The sequence below is a fragment of the Chiloscyllium plagiosum genome, unplaced genomic scaffold, assembly GCF_037043375.1.
Source record: "Chiloscyllium plagiosum isolate Xiang-an unplaced genomic scaffold, Cpla_swu_hap1 HiC_scaffold_30, whole genome shotgun sequence".
NCBI classification, from domain to species: Eukaryota; Metazoa; Chordata; class Chondrichthyes; order Orectolobiformes; family Hemiscylliidae; genus Chiloscyllium; species Chiloscyllium plagiosum.
The window spans coordinates 11,499,123-11,523,701 of record NW_028270168.1 but is presented as its reverse complement, the minus strand read 5'-3'; the positions used below and the strand labels follow the sequence as shown (position 1 = coordinate 11,523,701).

General features: G+C 43.1%; 1 protein-coding gene across 3 annotated transcripts in view; it reads right to left on the bottom strand.

Moving 5' to 3' along the window:
* LOC122563515 (putative transmembrane protein 244) overlaps positions 1–24,310 on the bottom strand; it is a 50,727-nt gene extending 26,417 nt beyond the window's left edge. Inside the window, exons 1-2 of one of the 3 annotated variants that reach the window (XM_043717336.2) lie at positions 23,842–24,302; positions 14,874–14,959 (exon numbers count right to left, since the gene is read on the bottom strand). In XM_043717336.2, the coding sequence (XP_043573271.1) occupies positions 14,874–14,959; positions 23,842–23,874 (119 nt within the window). In that variant the 5' untranslated portion in view covers positions 23,875–24,302. Of the gene's footprint in view, positions 1–14,873; positions 14,960–23,841 lie in introns of all 3 variants that reach the window. The other 2 variants (XM_043717334.2, XM_043717335.2) reach the window with 2 other exon arrangements.
* Between the last annotated feature and the right edge of the window lie 269 nt (positions 24,311–24,579).

The following is a 24,579-nucleotide window of genomic DNA, read 5'->3' as shown; positions in this document are numbered from 1 at the left end:
CCAATGTCCTGTACAGCCGCTACATAACCTCCCAAATCCTATATTCTATGCACTGACCAATAAAGGCAAGCATACCAAATGTCTTCACTATCCTGTCTATTTGCGACTCTCAACTTCCAATGAACCTGCACTCCGAGGTCTCTTTGTTCGCAGGACCTTACCATTAAATGGATAAATCATGCTCTGGTTTGCCTTTCCAAAATGCAGCACCTCACATTTATCAAAATTAAATTCCATCTGCCACTCCAATGCCCATTAGTCCATCTGATCAAGGTTTCATTGTACCCTGAGATAACCTTCTTCACTGTCCACTACACCGCCAATTTTGGTGTAATCTGCAAACTTACTAACCATTCCTCCCATGTTCACATCCAAATAATTTATATTAGTGTCAAAAAGCGGTGCAACTAGCATCAATCCTTGCTGCACACTGCTGATCACAGGCCTCCAGTCCAAAAAGCAACTCTCCGTCTCCTATCTTTGATCCAGTAATGTATCCAAATGGCTAGCTCTCCCTGTCATTCCACGTGATCTAAACTTGTTAACCAGACTACCATCCAGAACCTTGTCGAACGCCTTACTGACGTCCGAGTAGACCACATCCACTGCTCTGGGAGAAAGTGAGGACTGCAGATGCTGGAGATCAGAGCTGAAAATGTGTTGCTGGAAAAGCGCAGCAGGTCAGGCAGCATCCAAGGAACAGGAGAATCGATGTTTCGGGCATAAGCTGAAGAAGGGCTTATGCCCAAAACGTCGATTCTCCTGTTCCTTGGATGCTGCCTGACCTGCTGCGCTTTTCCAGCAACACATTTTCAGCCCACATCCACTGCTCTGCCTTCATTTATCCTCTTTGTTACTCCTTCAAAAACTCAAACAAGTTATTGACGTACAATTTCCCATGCACAAAGCCATGCTGACTATCTCTAATGTGGGTGGCATGGTGGCACAGTGGTTAGCACTGCTGCCTCACAGCGCCAGAGACCCGGGTTCAATTCCCGCCCAGGCGACTGACTGTGTGGAGTTTGCACGTTCTCCCGTGTCTGCATGGGTTTATGATCACTGGCTCCAACGTGTGTCCCCCTCCCCCACCCCCCCGCCACCGACACTTCTTCACTGACACCAGCCAGCCTTATTTCTCAAGAGATGGTCAGTTTTGCTCAATCTCTAGTAGGTACATTCACACAGTGAATAAGAAAATTTCCTTGTCCACACTTAAATTCCTCTCCATCTAAGCCCTTAACACTATGGCGCTACTAACTTGTTACTTCTTCAAAGGTGCATCACCTCCCACTTATCAGGGTTAAAAATCTACAATAGCAAGATTAAATTTGATTTAAAGTTGCACATGAAGACATGGAAGATGAAATGTAATGTGAATCAGTGTGAAATTAGCCACAGAAAAAAGAAAAAAACAGAAGATGGTTTAAAAGGTGAAAGATTGGGAAAGGTTGGTGTCCAGGGGGATCTGGGTATTGTCAAACATTAGCATGCAGGTCTAACAAGAAAGAAGGTAAGTGAAATGTTGGCCTTCATTGCATGGAGTATAGAAGTAGGGGTGTTTTGTTGTAATTGTATGGAGTTTTGGTGGGACATCAGCTTGAATGTTGTGTGTAGTTGAAGTCTCCTTATCTTATACTTTCCATTAGAGGATGTGCAAAGGAGGTTCACCAGAGCAATCCCTGGGATGATGGGACAGTTTGAGGGAATTGGGCCAGTACTTTCGAGACTATTGAAGAATGAGAGGTGATTTCATTGAAAGTTACAAAACTCTCACAGGGCATGGCAGGATGGACGTTGATATGATGTTTTCCTTGGTTGGTAGGTCTATAGTCGGGGACATAGGCTCAAACTACTGTATAGTGTTTGCCATTTTGGATTGGGAAGAGGAGGAAAGTCTGTATGGGAATCCTGCAAGAGCAGACACTGGAATTTGAAGTGACTAAAATATGTGGAAATAAGAATCTAATGTTGACCATGAAACCAGTGCTGATTGTCAGAAAAAAAAAACCCATCTGGTTCATTAATGCCCATTAAGGAAAGAAATCTACAATTCTAATCTGATCTAGTGTACATGTAATAAAGCACATGGTTGACTCCCTGGCCCTCTGAAATAGCCTAGCAAACTGCTCAGTTGGATCAATTGCTTCAAATTCTCAACAAAGAAATGAAACAGGACAGACCACCTGGTATCAACTAAGTCACCAGAAACAACAACAGCAAAAACAGCTGTAATGGTGCTGCAAAGTCCTCCTTATGGACATTTGGGACTTGTACCAAAATTGGGAGACCTGTCTCACAGACTAGTCAAGCAATGTCTCAGATGTCACCATCACCATCTCTCAATATGTCCTCTCACACATTGAGACCCAGCAGAGGTGGCAGCACCGTGGTATACAGTCAAGAAGCAGTTACCCAGGGAGTCCTCAATGTTGATCCCGGACTCCATGAAATCTCATGGCATCAGGTTTAATCAAAACAAGAAACTTCCTGCTTATTGCCACATACCATCCTCCCTTAGCTGTTGAATCAGTTGTTCTCCATGCTGAACATGAGGAAGCACTGAGGGTGGCAAGGGCACACAATGTATTCTGGATGAGGGATTTCAATGTCCACCACTAAGAATGGCTCAGCAGCAGCAATACTGTTCGAGCTGGTTGGGTCCTAAAGGAACATTGCAGCTAGACTGAGTTTGCAACAGGTGATGAGAGAACCAACAAGAGGGAAAAACATATTTGACCTCATTCACACCAATGTGCCGCTTCAGATCCATCTGTCCATGACAGTATTGCTAAGACTAACTATTGCACAGTCCTTATGGAGACAAGGTCTCACCTTTGCATTGAGAATACCCTCCATCGTGTTGTGTGGCACAATCACCATGATCAATGGGACAGACTTGAACAGGTCTAGCAACTCAAGAATGGGCATCCATGAGGTGCTGTGGGCCATCAACAGCAGCAGAATTGTATTCAAGTACAATTTGTAACCTCATGGTCCCAGAATATCCCCAAATCAACCGTTACAATCAAGCCAGGGGATCAGGACTAGTTCAATGAGGAGTGCAGGAGGGCATGTCAGGAGCAGCATGAGGCATATTGTCACAAAGCTGGTCCCTTGTGGTTGGAGGGTTCCTAGGCGGAAGATGAGGCGCTCTTCCTCCAGGCGTCGTGTTGCCATGGTCTGGCGATGGAGGAGGCCAAAGACCTACATGTCCTCCAAACAGACCCCACCACCAAGGATATATTTTCCTTCCCTCCCCTATCAGCGTTCCGGAAAGACTCCTTCGTCAGGTCCACACCCCCCACCAACCCAAACTCTACTCCCGGCATCATCCCCTGCAACCGCAAGAAATGCAAAACTTGCACCCACACCTCCCCCTTCACTTCCCTCCAAGGCCCCATGGGATCCTTTCATATCCGTCACAAATTCACCTGCACCTCCACACATATCATTTACCGCATCCGGTGCACCTGATGTGGCCTCCTCTACATTGGGGAGACAGGCCGCCTACTTGCGGAAGGTTTCAGAGAACACCTCTGGGGCACCCGCACCAACCAACCCAACCTCCCCGTGGCTGAACACTTTAACTCCCCTTTCCACCGCCAAGGACATGCAGGTCCTTGGCCTCCTCCATCGCCAGACCATGGCAACATGACGCCTGGAGGAAGAGCGCCTCATCGTCCGTCTAGGAACCCTCCAACCACAAGGGATGAATACAGATTTCTCCAGCTTCCTCATTTCCCCTCCCTCCACCTTATCTCAGTCCCAACCCTCGGACTCAGCACCGCCTTCTTGACATGCAATCTTCTTCCCGACCTCTCCGCCCCACCCCTTCTCCGGCCTATCACCCTCACCTTAACCTCCTTCCACCTATCGCATTCCCAACCCCTCCTCCCTACCTTTTATCTTAGCCTGCTTGGCACACCCTCCTCATTCCTGAAGAAGGGCTTATGCCCAAAACGTCGATTCTCCTGCTCCTTGGATGCTGCCTGACCTGCTGCGCTTTTCTAGCAACACATTTTTCAGTTCTTTATTCTGTTCTTTGTGTGTCATTGTGTAATTTTATGAATACATTTCTGTCTGTTTTAAATCCTAGAAGTCAATCGAGCTATCTTACTTCAGGTAGTTTTCATTGCACACTTACTGAACTAAATTGCGAAGTTATGGTCTGGGATACTTGCTCAAGAATGTTTTGAGTGGTCTGGCCAAGTCTATAAAAGATTGGGGGCTCTTTGCCGGATTTTAAACAGTGAGTGGTAGGTGCTGGTGTCTTTATTTCGGGTGTTGGTTTGGTTGAGTAGGCAAAGCTTGGGGTATTAATGGCTCTTCCAATCACTCTTTCTGGAAATGGATGCGGTGACTTTGGAAGTTTTGCAAAAGGTGAATAAGACCAAGCTGCAGGAATAGCAGAGAAGCTGGGGTTGGAACTACCTGCTTCTGTGAGGATAGGAGAAATAATTACATCAGTAGTTCAGTATTTAACCTTGCTGGAGAAACCATCAGAATCTGTAGAGATGGCGAAAATTCAATTGCAAATGAAGTAGCTTGAGTTAGAGGCTAGAGAAAAGGTCAGAGCAGCAGAAATGAAACAGATTGAGTTACAATTAAAAGCAGAAGAGAGGGAAAAAGAGAGCAGAGAAATATAAAGAGAGAGCTTTGGAACTTCAAAAGCTGACACTTAAAGAGGAAGGTCAGCTTAAAAAGCAAGAGATAAAGGCTGAGGGTAGGCTTAGTGAGGAAAAGAGTGAGAATGAGCAAGTCCCTGGTAGTCAGAAGCCGAGTGAGAAACTGTTTAAGTATATTCAAGCATTGCCTACATTTGATAAGAAGGATGTGGAAGCCTTTTTCATTTCATTTGAAAAGGTGGCTAAACAAATGAAGTGGCCAGTGGCAATCTGGGTTTTGTTGATCCAAACAAAACGTGTAGGTAGGACTAGTGAGGTATTCGCATCACTGTCAGAGGAGGTATCTGGGGAGTATGAGGAGGTGAAAAAAGCCATTTTAAGTGCATATGAGCTTGTACCAGAAGTCTATAGACAACGCTTCAGGAATCTAAGGAGGGACCCAGGTCAAACCTACATTGAGTTTGAAAGGATCAAACAGAGTAATTTCGATAGATGGATAAGAGCTTTAAAAATCGAGTAAACCTGTGATGCCCTTAGAGAGGGAATTATTTTGGAGGAATTTGAAAATTCATATGGAAGATCAGAGAATTAAAAACAGCAAGGTTAGCAGCTGAAGTGGCTGACGATTATGAGCTGATCCATAAAACACAGGTTGGCTTCCAGAATCAATTTCAGTCCATAAGGGATAGAAATTGGGGCAAAGAGAAATCCTCACGTGGAAAGGCAAAGATAGATCTCAGTGAAGGTCATAAGGAGAACTTACCACAGAGTGAAAAAAAAGAAACCCTTGAGGGGGACAAAGAAATTAAAAAGCTCTGGTGTTTTCATTGTAATAAAGTGGGCCACACAAAATCACAGTGTTGGTGGGCTAGGAGAAAGCCAGATGTCGGAAATCCAGATAAATCTGGGAGCTTTGTTGGACTAGTGACAAAAAACACAAGGCATGTTAGACAACTGCCTCAGAGTATACAAGATGATCAGAGGTTGGTTAAGGAGGAAGTGCCAGATCTGCTTAAAAAATATACATGCAAAGGTAAATTTTATTAACATAAGCCAGGAGTAGCAGGTAAAGAGGTTACAATATTAAAGGACACAGCATCCTCTCAGTCTGTGATGCTGAAGGATGAGGAAATATGTACTCCTGAGGGACTATTGCCAGAAGAGGTACTGGTAACAAGAATTCATGGTGAGACAAAAAGTGCTCAATTATGTAAAGTGAGGCTAGAGAGTCCAGAGAAGAGTGGAGAATTTGTGGTAGGAGTACTGGACAAACTCTCAGCTCCAGGAATATAATTTGTTCTTGCAAATAATATAGCTGATTCATCAATAGGCGTGCTGCCTACTCTAGTTGAAAAGCAGTGGAGATGCAGGCAACTGAAAAAATGAAGGATGTTTTTCCAGGAATTTTCCCAGATTGCATGATCACAGATCACAGAGGCACAAGCTGAAACAAGAGAGATCAAAATGCACAGAAAAGGAAGCTGGGCATAGCTTTATTCTAGACTTTTTTGATCAGAGAAGTGGGACAGAGAAGAAGCAAATAGGTAAACATGCAATTTTCTTTAGCTCTGCTAAACTGATCAAGTTACAGCACAACGATGAGAACTTAAAACAGTTATATCAAAAGGCATATGCAGAGGAGAGTGAATGCCTTCCTGTGTGTTATTATGCAATAAATGATGTCTTAATGAGGAAATGGAGACCATCACATATTGAAGGAGATGAGAAATAGGCAGAGATTCATTAAATTGTTTTGCCAGGAGGGTATAGAAAAGAGGTGCTGCAAGTAGCACAAGCTACCATTTAGAGGTCATTTAGGGGTAAGGAAAACACAGGCTGAAATACAAAAACATTTCACTGGCCTGGACTACACAAAGATGTCATTGAATTTTGCCAGACGTGTCATTCATGTCAGCTAATTGGAAAACCATAGGCAGTAATAAAACCTGCACTTTTAATACCTATTCCAGCATTTGAGGAATCTTTCACAAGAGATTGATTACATAGGTCCCCGACCTCAAACAAAAAATGGGAATAAGTATTTATTGACAATAATAGATATGTCGACCAGAATTCCAGATGCAATTGCATTATACAACATTAGAGCTAAAAGGGTTGTAGAAGAGTTACTTAAATATTTTACTAAATATGGACTTCCAATAAAGATCCAGTCAGATCAAGGATCAAACAACACATCCAAAGTATTCAAGAAGGTTATGGCTAATTATGGGAATAAAGCAATTCAAATCTACTGTGTAACATCCAGAATCACAGGAAGCACTAGAGAGATGGCATCAAACACTAAAGACCACGTTGAGGGCATATGGTCAGGATTATCCAGATGATTGGGATAAGGGAGTTCCATTTGTACTTTTTGCGATCACAGTTGCACTAAATGAATCTACCAAATTCAGTCCATTTGAATTAATTTTTGGGCATGAAGTAAGAGGACTGTTAAAACTGATTAAGGAGAAATTAATAAGACAGAATTCAGAGACCACCCATTTGGACTATATGTCAAATTTTAGAGAACAATTAACTAGAGCTGGAAAGTTGGCTAGACAGCATTTAAAAGTATCACAGCCTAAAATGAGACAGGAGGCAGATAAGAAATCACAAATTTGCAATTTTGCAATTGGGAATAAGGTATTGATGTTACTTCCAGTAACTCCCTGCCTTTAAAAGCCAGATTTAGTTGACCTTATTGGAGCAAGAGGAAATTGAGTGAGGTGAACTACTTGATAAGGACTCCAGGAAGAAATCTCACAGAGTGTGTCATGTGAATATGCTCAAAAGGTATTTTGAGAGGGAAGGAAAGCAAGAGGAGAAGGTGTTCATGGTTACAGCACAGAAGGAAGAACCAAGTTCAGAGGATTCTGAACTGGACATTCGTCAAATCAAGTTGGACAATGAGGAATTGTCAAAATTGGGATACATTATTGAGTTATCTTCCACAAGAAAGTCAAAATGACCTGAAAGAGTTATTACTATCACATGGGGAAATATGCGGAAATAAACTGGGAAGTACTAACCTAATTGTGCATGATGTAGATATAGGAGATGCTGTTCCGATTAAGCAACATCCTTACAGGCATAACCCTCTAAAGTTGGCACAGATTCAGAAGGAGATAGAATGCATGCTCCAAGATGGCACAATCAGTGAATTACAGTGACTGGAGCTCCCCCATAGTCATGATGCCAAAGTCAGATGGTACCCAACAGTTATGTATGGACTATCGCAAAGTCAATGTTATTACAAAGACTGATACATATCCAATTCCACAGTTGGTGGACTGTGTAGAAAAAGTGGGACAAGCAACTTACATTTCTAAGTTGGACTTGCTCAGAGGCTACTGGCAGGTGCCTTTGTCAGAGAAAGCAAATGCAATTTCGGCTTTTGCAATGCCAACTGGACTATGTCAGTTCAAAGTCATGCCATTTGGTATGAAAAACGCTCCAGCCACATTTCAGAGACTGACTAATAAGGTCATTGCTGGATTATCCAACTGTGTGGTGTATATTGATGACCTGATGATTTTTAGTCACTCATGGAAAGAACATTTACAGCATTTATCGGACATGGTCAATCGACTTCGGAATGCATGCTTGGTGGTAAGCCTAGCTAAAAGTGAATTTGCCAAAGCCCTAGTCACCTTCCTGGACCATGTTATTGGACATGGACAAATGGCCCCATGGGATGCAAAAACAAAAGTGAATGGGGAATTTCCCACACCGTCGACAAAAAAGCAGTACCACAGTTCCTGGGGTTGGGTGGATTTTACCTAAAGTTTGTGCCCAACTTTAGCACTGTGGCTGCTCGACTTACCGAATTATTAAAAAAGGCAAGAAGTTTCAGTGGACAGTGAACTGTCAAAAAGCATTTGACAGCCTAAAACCTGTGTTAACCGCTGCCCCAGTATTAACCATACCTGATTACACAAAGCCTTTCAAGGTGGCTATCAATGCCAGTGATGTTGGTGTCAGTGTGGTGCTCCTCCAGGAAGATGATGAGGGAATAGAAAGACCCATCGGATATCTTTCCAGGAAGTTAAACATTCATCAACAGAAATATTCAACAGTGGAGGAAGAGACTTTAAGCTTGGTGCTGACTTACAACATTTCAGTGTTTATATTACCAGCAATGCATCTGAGACAATCGTATACATTGATCATAACCCATTGACATTTGTGGAAAAATTTAACAACAAAAATGCTAGACTGTTTAGATGGAGCTTGTTATTGTAGCCATTCAATTTGACAATTGTGCATGTGGCAGGTCGCGAAAATGTGACTGCCGATGCGTTATCGAAACTCGAATGAGATACAAGCGCGTTCGGTGGCGGGTGTGCCACAGCCTGAATTCGCATGTGCTTGTGTATGTTTGCATGTGTATGTTTAGTTTAGTGTATATGTGTGTTTTAGACTAGTAACCAGTTTGTTTTTGAAGGGTTTTAAAAATGAAGCCATCTTTTGATATTGATGGTTCATTTTTTTAAGGGGGGGGAGGTGTCATAAAGCTGGTCCATTTTTTTCTAAAAGCTGTTCCTTTTCTCAAGGAGTCTGTGTCCTTGGTTTTTTTTCAGAGAGGTCGTAAACACGTTGGGCTCCGAATAGTTTGGTACAGAGATGAAAATGGTTTTGAGAGGCCTTTTGTTTATATGTAAACAGATTAGACTTCAGGCCAAAGTGATCATGTTTTAAAAGTGACCTGTATAATGAAAGGAGAGTGGTCAGCTCTCTAGCTGAACAGTTCAGTCCAAAACTAGTTAGGAGTTCAACAGTGAGCTGTGTGGAAACAGTTTGCTAAACTCTCTCTTTCTGCCCTTCTAACTTCAACCTGTAAGCATCTGTTCCTTTTCTTAAACTGCGTTTTAAGGGGGGGTTTGCTTATTAGGGCTTTTGTGTATATTCAAAACAGCATCATTAAGTCTAGTTTAGATAGACTGAGTTCTGTAGGGGTTCTTTATTCTGTTCGTTGTGTTTCATTATGTAATTTTGTGAATAAATTTCTGTCTGTTTTAAAACCTAGTAGTCAACCTAACCAACTTACTCCGGGTAATTCTCACTGTACACTTACCAAAACAAATTGCAAAGCTTTGGTCTGGTTTGCCTGCTCAAGAATGTTTTGAGTGGACTGGCCTAGTCCATAACAATGTCTAAAATTACCAAGCAGGCTACTTGTGTGCCAAATAGCATAATCAGCAACTGATAGACAGAGCTCAGCAATCCCACACCAGCCGATCAGATCTAACCTCTGCAGTCCTTCCACATCCAGTTGGGAATGGTAGTGGATAATTAAACAATTCACTGGAGGAGGCAGCTCCACAAATACCCCCAGCCTCAATAATGATTAGTATCAGGGAGAGGTTCATGGCATAGTGATCTTGTCAATTGACTACTTAAACCACTCGAGGAGAAAGTGAGGTCTGCAGATGCTGGAGATCAGAGCTGAAAATGTGTTGCTGCAACAGCGCAGCAGGTCAGGCAGCATCCAGGGAACAGGAGAATCGACGTTTCGGTGAAGAAGGGCTTATGCCCGAAACGTCGATTCTCCTGTTCCCTGGATGCTGCCTGACCTGCTACGCTGTTATAGCAACACATTTTCAGTACTTAAACCACTCACCCAGCCTAAAGCAGTGAGAACATGGGTTCAAATGCAACCAAGTCAGTGAATGAACTTTGAATTCAATTAATACATCTGAAATTTTAAGAAAATACGATTATAAATTATGGGAGCTGAATTAAGCCATTCATTGAATCATAGAATCTCTATTTCGGTCATTCTACTATAACACAACAGTTGCGTTCCTCTGCAACTTCATGCTATAGAAAATGGTGCTTTGGAAAACTGCTATAGAAAGGCATGCTGTAAAAGATAGCCGTAGAAAATCGCTATCCCCATTCAGTAGAAAGTTTGCGTTATTCAAGCAACGTCCACAATTTGTCAATCGCATTATAGCCAATTCGTGCTGATGAAACACATGTAAAAGCAGAATGACCCTGTAGTTTGGAAGCAAGTCACTTGGTCCATTGAGTCCACACTGACCATCCAAAGAGCATCCTACACAGACGTAGCCCCTTTTCTGTCCCAGTAATCGTGCATTCCCCATGGCTAATCCACCTTATCCTATTCATCCTTGGATACTATAAGCAATTTAGCATGGCTAACACACCTAACCTGCACATCTTTGGTCTTTGGCAGGAAACTGGAGCACCTAGAGGAAACCCATGCAGACACTGGGAGAATGTGTAAACTCCATGCAGACAGTCACCTGAGGATGGAATTGAACCCAGGTCCCTGGCACCCACTGAGTTTGTTCCTGATCATGGCTGATATGTTTCTCAACCCCATTTTCCTGCTCTCTCCCCGTTACTCTTGATCTTCTTACTAACCAAGAATCTATCTACCTCTGTCTTAAATACACTCAATGACTTGGTCTCCACGGTCTTGACAATGAGTTCCAAAAGGTCACCACCCTCTGGCTGAAGAAATTCCTCCCTATGTCAGTTCTAAAGAGGCATTCCTTCACCCTGAGGCTGATCCCCTCGGTCCTAGACTCTCCTACTGGTTAAAATATCTTCTCCATGTCCAGTCTGTCCAGGCTTCTCAGTATTCTGTAAGTTAAATTAGGACCCCCTTATGCTTTTAAAATCCAGAGTCCTCACTGCTCCTCACATGACAAGCCCTTCATCCTTACGATCTTTCTTGTAAATCTCCTCTGGACTCCCTTCAATGCCAACACATCTTTCCTTAGATATGGGACCCAAAATTGCTCTCAATATTCCAAATGCCTTATACTTCTCTCAGCAGTACATCTCTGCTCTAGTTTTCTAGCCCTCTTGAAATGAATGGCAACATTGCATTTGCGTTCCTAACTGCCAAACAACCTTAAGAAACTGTGTGAAAGTGAGGACTGCAGATGCTGGAAATCAGAACTGAAAAATGTGTTGCTGGAAAAGCGCAGCAGGTCAGGCAGCATCCAAGGAGCAGGGGAATCGACATTTCGGGCATGAGCCCTTCTTCAGGAATGAGGAAAGTGTGCCAAGCAGGCTAAGATAAAAGGTAGGGAGGAGGGACTTGGGGGAGGGGCGTTTGGAATGTGATAGGTGGAAGGAGGTGGGGGCGGAGAGGTCGGGAAGAAGATTGCAGGTCAAGAAGGCGGTGCTGAGTCCGAGGGTTGGGACTGAGATAAGGTGGGGGGAGGGGAAATGAGGAAGCTGGAGAAATCTACATTCATCCCTTGTTGGAGGGTTCCTTGGCGGAAGATGAGGCGCTCTTCCTCCAGACATCGTGTTGCCATGGTCTGGCGATGGAGGAAGCCAAGGACCTGCATGTCTTTGGCAGAGTGGGAGGGGGAGTTAAAGTGTTCAGCCACGGAGCGGTTGGGTTGGTTGGTGCGGGTGTCCCAGAGGTGTTCTCTGAAATGTTCCACAAGTAGGTGGCCTGTCTCCCCAATGTAGAGGAGGCCACATCGGGTGCAGCGGATGCAGTAAATGATGTCTGTGGAGGTGCAGGTGAATTTGTGACGGATATGGAAGGAACCCTTGGGGTCTTGGAGGGAAGTCAGGGGGGAGGTGTGGGCGCAAGTTTTGCATTTATTAGCGGTTGCAGGGGAAGGTGCCGGGAGTGGAGTTTGGGTTGGTGGGGGATGTGGACCTGATGAGGGAGTCATGGAGTGAGTGGTCTTTCTGGAATGCTGATAGGGGAGGGGAGGGAAATATATCCTTGGTGGTGGGGTCTGTTTGGAGGTGGCGGAAATGACGAAGGATGATATGATGTATCTGGAGGTTGGTGGGGTGGTAGGTGAGGACCAGTGGGGTTCTGTCCTGGTGGCGATTGGAGGGGTGGGGTTCAAGGGCGGAGGAGCGGGAAGTGGAGGTGATGCGGTGGAGAGCATCATCAACCACGTCTGAGGGGAAATTGCACTCTTTGAAGAAGGAGGCCATCTGGGTTGATCGGTATTGGAATTGGTCCTCCTGGGAGCAGATGAGGCGGAGACGAAGGAATTGGGAATATGGGATGGCGTTTTAACAGGGGGCAGGGTGGGAGGAGGTGTAATCTAGGTAGCTGGGAGTCAGTCGGTTTATAGTAAATGTCCATGTTGAGTTGGTCGCCCGAGATAGAAATGGAGAGGTCTAGGAAGGGGAGGAAGGAGTCTGAGACAGTCCAGGTAAATTTGAGGTCGGGGTGGAAGGTGTTAGTGAAGTGGATGAACTGTTAAACCTCCTCGTGGGAGCACAAGGCAGCGCCGATACAGTCATCGATGTAGCGGAGGAAAAGGTGGGGGGTGGTGCCAGTGTAGCTGCGGAAGGTGGACTGTTCCACATATCCGAAGAAGAGGCAGGCATAGCTGGGGCCCATGCAGGTGCCCATGGCTACTCCTTTGTTTAGAGGAAGTGGGAGGATTGGAAAGAGAAGTTGTTCGGAGTGAGGACCAGTTCAGTCAGTCGCAGGAGGGTGTCAGTGGAAGGGTACTGGTTGGGTCGGCGGGAAAGGAAGAAGTGGAGGGCTTTGAGGCCTTCATGATGGGGGATGGAGGTGTATAGGGACTGGATGTCCATGGTGAAGATAAGGCGTTGGGGGCTGGGGAAGCGAAATTCATGGAGGTGGAGGGCGTGAGTAGTGTCCCGAACGTAGGTGGGGAGTTCTTAGACTAAGGGGAACAGGACCTTGTTGAGGTATGCAGAGTTGAGTTCGGTGGGGCAGGAGCAGGCTAAGACAATGGGTCGGCATGAGCAGTCAGCTTTGTGGATTTTGGGCAGAAGGTAGAAACGGTCGGTGCGGGGTTGTAGGACTGTAAGGTTGGAGGCAGTGGATGGGAGACCCCCTGAGGTGATGAGGTTATGGATGGTCTGGGAGATGATGGTTTGGTGGTGGGAGGTGGGGTCATGGTCAAGGGGGCAGTAGGAGGAGGTGTCCGCGAGCTGGCGTTTAGCCAAACTACCACCGCGCCTCCTTCGTCTGCCGGTTTGATGGTGAGGTTGGGTTGGAGCAGAGGGAGTGGAGGGCTGCACGCTGTGAGGGTGAGAGGTTGGAGTGGCTAAGAGGGGTGGACAAGTTGAGGCGGTTAATATCGCGGCGGCAGTTGGCTATGAAGAGATCGAGGGCGGGTAAGAGGCCAGCACAGGGTGTCCAGGTGGATGCGGTGTGTTGGAGGCAGGAGAAGGGGTCGTCAGAGAGTGGGCGGGCGTCCTGGTTGAACAAGTAGGCGCGGAGGTGAAGGCGGCGGAAGAATTGTTCGATGTCTCGCCGCGTGTTGAACTCGTTAATCCGAGAGCGTAGGGGGATGAAGGTGAGGCCTCTGCTGAGGACTGATCTTTTATCTTCAGAGAGGGAGGATCTGGAGGGATGGTGAAAATACGGCAGGGCTGGGAGCTCGGACCTGGTGTGCGGCTGGAGCTGGGATGGGGGGCGAGGTTAGTCGTGGAGGCATGTGGGTAGAGTTAGGCATGGGGATGGAGTTGGGCATGGGGGCGGAGTTGGGCATGGGGGCGGAGTTGGGCGTGGGGGCGGAGTTGGGCGTGGGGGCGGAGTTGGGCGTGGGGGCGGAGATCGGCGTGGGGGCAGAGACGCATGTGGCGTGGTCGTGCAGGTGAGTGACATCACTGGGGGCGGAAGTAGATGCGGCGACGGCAGAAACGGTGTTGTTCCTGGTGGCTGTGGACTCCACGGAGGCCGCGAATCTGTCGGCGATGGTTTTCCTGGCGATCATGAAGGTGGTTGTCTTGGCGGCGATCGTGGAAACTGTGTGTTAACCTTAAGAGAATCCTGAACTAAGACTCCCAAGTCACTTTGTACTTTAAACTGCTGAAGCCTTTCCCCATTTAGAAAATAGTCTACACCTCTATCCTTCCTATGGAAGTGCATAAGCTTACACTTTGTCACATTGTATTCCAACTGGCACTTCTTTGCCCACTCACCTGTCCAAGTATTTCCGCAATCTCATTTCCTCAATACTATCTGTCCCTCAGCCTATCTTTGTCTCCTAAATGGTCAAATGGTTAAAAAACGATCATGGTGACAATGAAATAATTGATGTAAAAACCCACCTGGTTTATTAATGCTCTTCAGGGAAGGATATCTGCTATCTTTACTCTGTCTGGCTTACATGTGACTCCAAACAACAGCAATATGGATGAAATGTCCTTTTGTGATGCCCACATCCCATAGAAGAATATAAAACAGTATTTTCAAACGCTTTTCTAGTAGGGCTAGTGATCAGAGGAACTCTGCCCTGTTCAACTTACCTGAATGCACCAAAGCAAACACTTCCGATCATGTAGTAGAGAGTGTAGAATACCAACAAACATTGCAATAAATTTAAGAGAACAATCTGAAAAAAAAATGTAAAGCCAAGTTGGTTAGGTCATAGACTCATAGAGATGTACAGCATGGAAACAGACCCTTCGGTCCAACCCGTCCATGCCAACCAGATATCCCAACCCAATCTAGTCCCACCTGCCAGCACTCAGCCCATATCCCTCCAAACCCTTTCTATTCATATACCCATCCAAATGCTTCTTGAATGTTGCAATTGTACCAGACACGAATTCAAACAGCAAAGGCGGTAACTGTGCAGGTTTTCTCTCTCTCTCCTGCACTGTCCTCACCATGCGCTTCCATTGTCTGCTCTTCTCCCTTTTAAACTGCTGTTGTTTTGACTTTTTTTTTCCAAAGTTCCAAAACAATGCAACAGCATATAAAACAGTAATTGCTGCTCCTGGAATTTGAGGAAATCACCTCCAACACCTAAAATACCTCAAAAAAAAGGAGCAGCTCTTAGAGCCAGAAATTTTTCCCGTCCTCCATCTTGGATTACCCAGAATCCTTAGTGTTTATACACTTTGTCTGATCTTCAGTTGTGTGTGACAATGACAGCAATATTATTTTAAATCCCCTGTCAGGAAACTGATGAAATCAGGAGGAACAATGATTTATGAGTGATGATAAGTTTTGAAGTTTGCAGAAAATAAGGAGGTGTGATTAACATTTTTAAAATACTGGTTTGGTTTCAACTGGAGACAGTCTATTCTGATATAATGCGATAGTTCCATTCCCATGCAATCTCGCATTATAGGAAAATCACATAATAGCAGTACCATTTAAACCAATGGGACCAAAATAGTGAATAAAGATGAGGAAAGTTTGCATTCTGCAAACAATGGTCTAAATTCTTCAATCATGTTGCGTTGCACTTCGGTGGGTCGGTGTGGACTTGTTGAGCTGAAGGGCCTGTTTCCACACTGTAAGTAATCTAAACTAAAAAAAAGTTATAGCCAATTCGCATTGAAGAAACGTGTGTTATGGCAGAACCGACTGTGCAATCCAAACTTAGAAAACAGTTGCCTATGATCACACCTGATGCTGCATCATTTAACTCTGTCTCAGTCTTTATGCACTTTGCTTCCATTTTTTCAGTACTACTATTGGGCGGCATGGTGGCTCGGTGGTTAGCACTGTTACCTCACAGCACCAGGGACCTGGGTTTGATTCCAGCTTCAGGCATCTGTGTGGTGTTTGCACATTTTCCTTGTGTCTGCATGAGTTTCCCCCGGTGCTCCAGTTTCCTCCCAGAATCCATTAGATTAGATTACATTACATTACAGTGTGGAAACAGGCCCTTCGGCCCATCATTTACCCCTTACCTAGCACTACGGGCAATTTACCTGACCCTCTTCGGAGGGTCTGTGTGGGCTTATTGGCTCAAAGGGCCTGTTTCCACATGTAAGTAATCTAAAAAAAAGTAATGACCTGAATCCTGTTTCTATTCAGTAATTCACAGCACTAGGAGCAATTCACAGATAACTATCCTCTCCCACAAGCCTATCAAGTCTCCATATGAGAGTTAGTACTCTCATATGGAGAAAAAGAGAAAGATTTACATTCAGCAGAAGGAACTTTGTGCCTGTGCTTCTTGAAAGACAGCTATCCTGTTTAATAACATTTTCCACCTCAGTCTGTAACCCTGTAGGTTACAGTACTTCTAGTGAATGTCTAAGCTTTATATATGACAAGGCTTTCCGCCACTAACATTACATTTAGTTATAGTTAATTCAACTTTAACACGCGTTTGTTAAATGCAATTTCTCTGTAAAGCGATCTGTGAATTGCCAGCCTTTTCTTAATAAAGCGAATTCCCGTTCACTTTTACACAATTCTCATTCCTGGCACGAGGTGATCAGCCGGCTCACGCAAAGCTTCACGAAAGGTATTGTACAATGTTTGTGCTCATGGACCTGGAAAAGCATCGTGAAAATGTCTGTACAGCCTGAGGACAAGAAGCTGGGAGCAATCTGTTAATTTAAAAACTAAAAGAGTTAAGAGTGAAGTTTCACTGGAATTGACTAACAGTAAAAAGACAACATTGAGGAGCAGTTTGAAAGTTGGCTTTGTTGTTTGTATTAACAGCTATTTCTTTTTCTTGAAAAAATGTTTAGATGTTAAAGAATATCTGCAGACTCAAGTGAATATGTTTCAGTGACTAATCACTACGGTAACCCAACAGCAAAAGAAATACTAGTACAGGGGCTTAGGCATGGTCAGTCAGTTGTTCAGGGTGATCAGAGTCATGAAACTCTGCACATAGTGGGTGAGGGAGAGAAAGATGGGTGGAACACGGTTACTTTTGGTGCATGTGTGGAGATATCCTGAGGGGTGAGTAGACTGTGCAGAAGAAATTCAGGGTTAGTCAGGGTCACATGTTGGTGAGGAAGAGAGTGAGTGGGGAAGATGTTGCAGGAAATAGTGGGTTCAATAGCAGAGATCAAATGAGTGTGAGATATCAATGAGAAGATGGTGGCACTTTCACTGGCAGAATGGCCAGAATTTTTCTATAACATGCCATATAATGGGAATACAACAACGGTATTATCAGAGAACTACCTGTATGTGTATAAATGCACAAAATAAGGTTGGTTAGCTGAAAGTAGTTAAGAGGAAATATAGTGGCAAATACAGAGACCTAATCTAAAAAAAAGAGAACTGGATTTGTAATATTCTTAGGTAAATGATATTCAGGAAAGATAGAGATGATAAAAGGGAGAAGGCGGGGGTAGCAAAGGTTTTGAAGAAGGAAAACATTAGCGTTGGAGAGAATGTCCTTGAAGGATCAAAGATAAAATAAGGCACTGTTAATAAGGTGTGGATGCAGCTGTACTAGTAGCCTTCAAAAGGGAATTGGATAAATACTGGGAAAAGAAACTTGCAGGTTTATGGGGAAAGAGCAGATGAGTGGGACCAAATGGATTGTTCTTTGAAAGAGGTTGTACAATCATGATGGGCCAAATAGCCATCTTTTGAACTGTATTATTCTAAATTTTATGATACTGGCCCTAATTCACTGTCCAATGATCATTTCCCTCATTATAAATGACATAGAGATCAAATTTAACTCCAATGCTGGGACAATCAAAATGGCCTGCCAATATTCACTGTTAATAGCTGTTTAGGCAAGTTAGCAGGCAGCTACTGATGTCTTTGGAAGTAAACCACTATATGAGTTACAGCATTTAGGATTGTAGGGTGGAAAACTATGTAAATTAAAATATGGTGCAGCATATATGTACACATTCCAGCTAATGGACATTTGTGCAAAATGCTTTGGCAATCAATGTACACAATTAATTCCACAGAAATAAAAATTTAAATTTCAACCTTCTGAAAGCAACATTTTATTTTCGTCTTGTTGCTTCAGTTGCCCCAAAGCTAGTTTGATTTTATTCACACTTGAAATATTAGTTTTTCAGAATAACAGAGCAAGTCAGCTGCAATACTGTCTTTCCAGTGGCTTTTTTTAAAAGTAATTCATTGTAATAGTCTGACATATCTGAAGTGTTCTTAATATTTATTTTGTTCTTATCAACCAGCTACATGGAAGAACAGAATCATATAAATTATGGTGCATTACTGAATTAATTGATTGCTTTGAAACTTTTATTGTTATTTAATCATTTTTAGTAAATGAAGAATCACATATCTAATTTACATGTGTGATGGTTAGAAGAGCGTTCATGTTCACCATTTTATTGATCAATTCTGTAGCTATTTTCTATCTTTTTTTAAAAATGTAGTCATGGTAATCTTGAACATCCACTGCAGAAAATTGCCTCTTGTGGAGTTAAAGGGGAAATCAAAAAGAAAGTCATCCCACAGTCACTGTCATATGCTTTTAGATCATCATTTCAGATTGGCATTTTCAGAGATCTGATTTTCACAAATCCATCGGTAGTAATCATCATCTGATTGAAATTAAATAGAAAGATTCATTCTCTCTTTTAATAAAAGTGGATTTGTCAGGTATATCTTAAATTAAAAATCAGCTTGTTTGGCTTTGAAGCATATTCAAAGACATTATCCTGACATTCATGCCAAAAAATGACAACAATTGTTCTGTTTTAGTTGGTAGCAATATTATGTACTGTGGTATTGAACCACATGGGCGAAATGCTCCCAGATTCTAATTTTGGTTGATGATGAGTTAATACGTCACCTGTAATCTTAACAGGATTGCTAGAACTCGCATCAATGGTCCTAGGAGGATAAAAATCATCCACAATTCTAGCTCTCATGACCTCCCCAAAGCTCTGTCCCAGCTGCAAAACTGAATGTGTTAATTGAATGAAAAGAGAACTGGACTTGTGTGTTGAATTCTGTGCAGGACTAGCCTATTTGTGTAAGATAAACAAGGAGAAAGTGAGAATTGCAGATGCTGGAGAATCAGAGTCAAAGAGTATGGTGCTGTTTCGGGCATAAACACTTCATCAGGAAATTAGGCTTGTTCCTGATGAAGGGCTTATGCCCATAATGTCAAGTCTCCTGCTCCTCGAATGCTGTCTTGACTGGCTGTGCTTTTCCAGCACCTCACTCTTCGACATTGGTGTAAGATGAATAACATACATATGAGTAGGTACAAAAGAATTATCAATCCATGGCAAATTTGATCACAGCAATTGTTAGTATATTCAAAATAGTTAGGAAGGAGAGTCTGTCTGCAGTGAAAGTGTTGTGGTGTTATGCTGAAGACAGTGGAAATATTCCTCCCTTAACTAATTGTACTTAAAAAATTAGAACAAGTTCAAATTGGAAAGCGTTCACGATAGTCAGCTCCCAATAAACAGCTAGTTCTGGGCTCAAATGATGTCTGTACTCAATATTAATGTCACACAAAAAGATTTGGAATTTCTTGATTATTCATTATTTATTATCATTAGTCATTATTGATTGTAGTAAAACTCTAAAGTTCTTGAGGGAAAACAATCCACCATCCTTACTCTGTTTACATGGCATGTGACACCAGACCCAGAGCAGTGTGATTTGTGACACTGTGCACTTCAGAATGTTAATAACTGTTCATGGATTGAAAGAATCTGCATTAATGTTTCTGGAATAAACTGTTTCTGAGATAAAAGAGAAGCTCAAGGTGTTAGAAAGGAATTAAAAGCAACAAGCCAAGTAATCATCCCTGGGGGGAAGAAATTGTAGCAGCATAGACAAACTGTGAGATAGGAAGTAACACCTACTTGACAACCAGCTGCCTTTTACAAATGGGAAACTAAGATTGCCTGCAGAAGAATTTAAGGACTTAATGTCAGGCAGGCTGTATTTCGAAACGACAGCTAATATCGAATATAACAGGGAACAGAGAAGCTAAGTTGAGAGCATTTGGCTTTCACTCCAGATAAGAAAGCAAGCCACAGACTTGGTGACTTCAGGAGTGTCATAAGTCATGTCACACAACAAGCTTAACAAGACAGAAAATCCTAAAGATTCAACTTCAGGATTTTTCAACAGCAGAACTGTGGAGAACCAAACTGCACAAAAATCGAACCCTGGACACATCCAGAGCCAGACGCTCTTGCTTCAATCATTACTAAATTCCACCATTAAATGGGTAATGGCTAAATTGTGTTGTGAGGCTTAACTTGCTTAGTTGAAGGGTTTAAATGATTGTTTCAGTATTTGAATCTGTGGAATTATTTACTGCAGAAAGCCATAGAGATCTGGTCATTCAGTTTATTCAAGACAGAGACAGAGGTTTTTAAAGCTGAAGCATTTGCAGCAATCTTCAGCCAGAAATGCTAAGTGAATGATCCATCTCAGCCTCTTCCAGTGAGCTCCAGCATCACAGATATCACTCTTCAGTCAATTTAATGTGAAATCAAAAAAATAATTGGAGGTGCTGGATAAGAACTAGGAGCAGGAGTAAACCGTCTGGCCCTTCAAGCCTGCTCCCCCATTCAATAAGATCACGGCTGATCTTTTTGTGGCCTCAGCTCCACTTACCTGCCTGCTCACCATATCCCTTAATTCCTTTATTGTTAAAAAAAACTATCTTAGCTTAAAAAACATTTACTGAAGTACCATCAAGAACTTCAGTGGGCAAGGAATTCCATAGATTTACAACCCTCTGGGTGAAAGAAGTACCTTCTCAATTCAGTCTTAAATCTGCTCCCTGTCCTCATGAGGCAATGCTCTCTTGTGCTATTTTCACCTGCCAGTGGAAACATTCTCTCTATGCCAATTTCATCTATTCCCTTCATAATTTTGCAAAGTTTCACGGTCCTTTGCACAGTTTGCTCTACCACTCATCTAAGTGTCATCTGCAAACTTTGACACACGACATGTGGTTCCCAACTCCAAATCATCTGTATAATTTGTGAATAATTGTGGTCCCAACACTGATCCCTGAGGCACACAATTAGTTACTGATTGCCAACCAGAATAGCACTCATTTATCCCCATGCTTTGCTTCCTGTTAGTTAACCAATCCTCTATCCACGCTAATACTTTACCCAAAACACCATTCATCTTTATTTTACGCAGCAATCTCTGTGCGACACTTTGTCAAAGGCCTTTTGGAAATCTAGGTACAGCACATCTACTAGGTACCTGTTGTTCACCTTGCTTGTAATGTCTTCATAGAATTCCAAAAGATTAGTTAAGCATGACCTGCTGTTCATGAACCCATGCAGCACCTGCCCAACGGGACCCCGTTGGGGTAAGTGGATAAATGATATTGCAAAGGCTGTGGACTCTGATGACATTTCAGCGATAGTACTGAAGACTTGTGTTCCAGAACTTGTTGTTCCCCTTGCCAGCTCTTACAGTATAGTTACAACATTGGCATCTACCGAATAATGTGGAAAGTTATCCAGGTATGTCCTTTACATGAATAGCAGGACAAATACAACCCGACCAATTACCGCCCCACCAGTCTAATCTCAACCATCAATAAAGTGATAGAAAGTGTCATCACCATTGCTATCAAGCAACAGCTACTCTGCAATAACCTGTTCAGAGATGCCCAGTTTGGGTTCCACCAGGGCCACTCAGCTCCTTACTTCATTATAGTCTTGCTTCAAATATGGATAAAAAAGCTGAATTCCTGAGATGGGGTGAGAGTGACAGCCTTTGACATCAGGGACACATTTGACCGACTGTGGCATCAAGAAGCCCTGGCAAAACTGAAATCAATGGGTATCACGAAAAAAACTCTCTGCTGGTCAGAGCCATACCTGGGACATAGGAAGATGGTTGTGGTTGTTAGAGGTCAGGATGGGATGTTTGCCAATGATTGCACAAGGTTCAGCACCTTCATGGCTCCTCAGATACTGAAGCAATCCATGTTCAAATGTGACAACATCTGGACAATATCCAGGCTTGGGCTGACAAGTGGCAAGTACTATTCATGCCACACAAATGCCAAACTATGACCATCACCAATAAGAGACAATCTAACCACCACCTCTTGACATTCAGTGGTGTTACCATCATTGAATCCCCCACTATCAACATCCTGGAGGTTGCCATGAATCAGAAACTCAACTGGACTCACCATATAAATAGTGTGATTATAAGGAGCTAGGAATATTGTGGGAATTCACCTCCTGACTCCCCAAAGTCTGTCAATCATCTAAGGCCCAAGTCAGGAATGTGATCCACTTGCCTAGATGGGTACAGCTTCAACAATACTCAAATAGCTCATCACCATCCAGGACAAAGCAGCCCAATTGATTGGCACCACATCCATAGCATCCACCCTCTCCATTATCGATGCTTAATACCAGCAGTTTGTACCATCTACAAAATACACATGGAAGAAGTGAAACTATCATGGTATTCAAACAGATGAAAGACTCAACAGACAATCAATGTTTCAATGTATAATTTCAGTTACATCACACTAAGTTTTTGCTATAAATTCTGTGTTAGGATTGAGCCCTCCACTACCACCTAATGAAGGAGCGACGCTCCGAAAGCTAGTGTGCTTCCAATTAAACCTGTTGGACTATAACCTGGTGTTGCGTGGTTTTTAACGTCATAAAAGAGAAAAGACTCAGGGAGACTATAATTTCAGTTCACTCGCAGTCTACACAGTTTTACAATTTACAGCACAGAAACAGGCCATTCGGGTTAATAGTTTAGTGGCTTCCTCCAACCCTTTTCACTTCAATTCCTCTGTTGTTTCTTTCAGAACAGGGTAAAGCCAATATTAAAAATCTGTACTGTTGCAACTCCAGCTCTGACAAATGTAATCAGTTCCTGCCATCAACGGATTTGATTAGTGGGCTGAACGTGTTACTAAAACTTCCCGTATTTGTTCAACGACAAAATGTCAAAGGGTAAAAACATTGTTCATAAATCAAATTAATTCTTAAAGTATGTATTGTCATTACTAAAACAACAAAATTAGAGCATTGCAATTTCCCATTCTTCATCTGATACAAAGCTACAGCTCATCCCCAGGCAGTATCTCCATTTTATGTCAAAATTAAATCGGTTTTGCAAGCTTCTGATCTTGAATGTCTGAATAACTAGCTGTGTGTGCTGGTGAGGAAGTACAATATGGAATTTGCTAAGTGCTTCATAATCAAGAGGTGAACGCTGGTTTCAAAATCCTGTATTAACGTCATGCGTATATTCCCTCATCTGTCATTACGGCCAATGTTGGAAACAATGGCGTTTCCATGCTCTTAAAAATAATATTGTTTGTATTTGCATTTAATTACGATTATTAATAGAATAACAAAACCTAAGACGGCGTCTCATTAATGCACTTGGGGAGAGGGCACCTTATTTATTTGTCCAGCTGTTGTGGTCGGACCAGGGAAATGGACGCTTACTTCCGCTTCTGAGAGCGAGGACTGTGTTTCACCAATGAATCCTCAACCTCTCAAAACGAACTGTTAATCTCCGACTATCTCCCAATGTCCATACCTTAGTGCCTGCGGTTTTGCTTTTGAAGGCCATGTAAATATCACATCGATTTCGAAGAGTCTGGGTAGTGTCCCATGCTCATTTATTTCCATAATCACTTCTTTTCCATGTCTCTATCGGATGTCCTTGATGTAAAGAATGAAACAGCGCCTACCGCAGATCAAGTGGATAACAATTCGCCTAATTCCGAGAGCGTCCATCTCCACGGTCGCAAATTTCGTTTTAGTTTTTGCAAATCATATACCTTGGCTTTTTGTTGAGGTTTTCTGTATGAAATATCGGGATGCCAATTTAGTTAAAAATCGAAAGGGTCACTCGACCTGGAACATTAACTGATTTCTCTCCACAGATGCTGCCAGACCTGCTGAGCTTTTCCAGCAATTTCTGTTTTCGGTGCTAATTTTGTTATTTGATTCGTTCTGGTTACACCGTTTAGGATTGGAAATAGTGAAGTGGGCGTCAGCACCTACGAGAACAATCTGCATTAAAATAGCCCTTTTCACGTCCTCAGCATGTCCAAAAGCGCTTTGCAAAAGTGTTGGAATGTAAGAAAGGGAGGGATAACAACCCACAAATAGCAATGTAATAAATCTGTTTCAGTGGTGTTGATTGAGAAATAAATATTCGCCAGCGAGTCACTTGGGAGATCTTAACCCCTACGTGGTTCTGCTGTTCTTTATAATAACGCTATGGGATCTTTTCTGCGAGGAGATATTGGTATATTGTTTAAAATTTCAG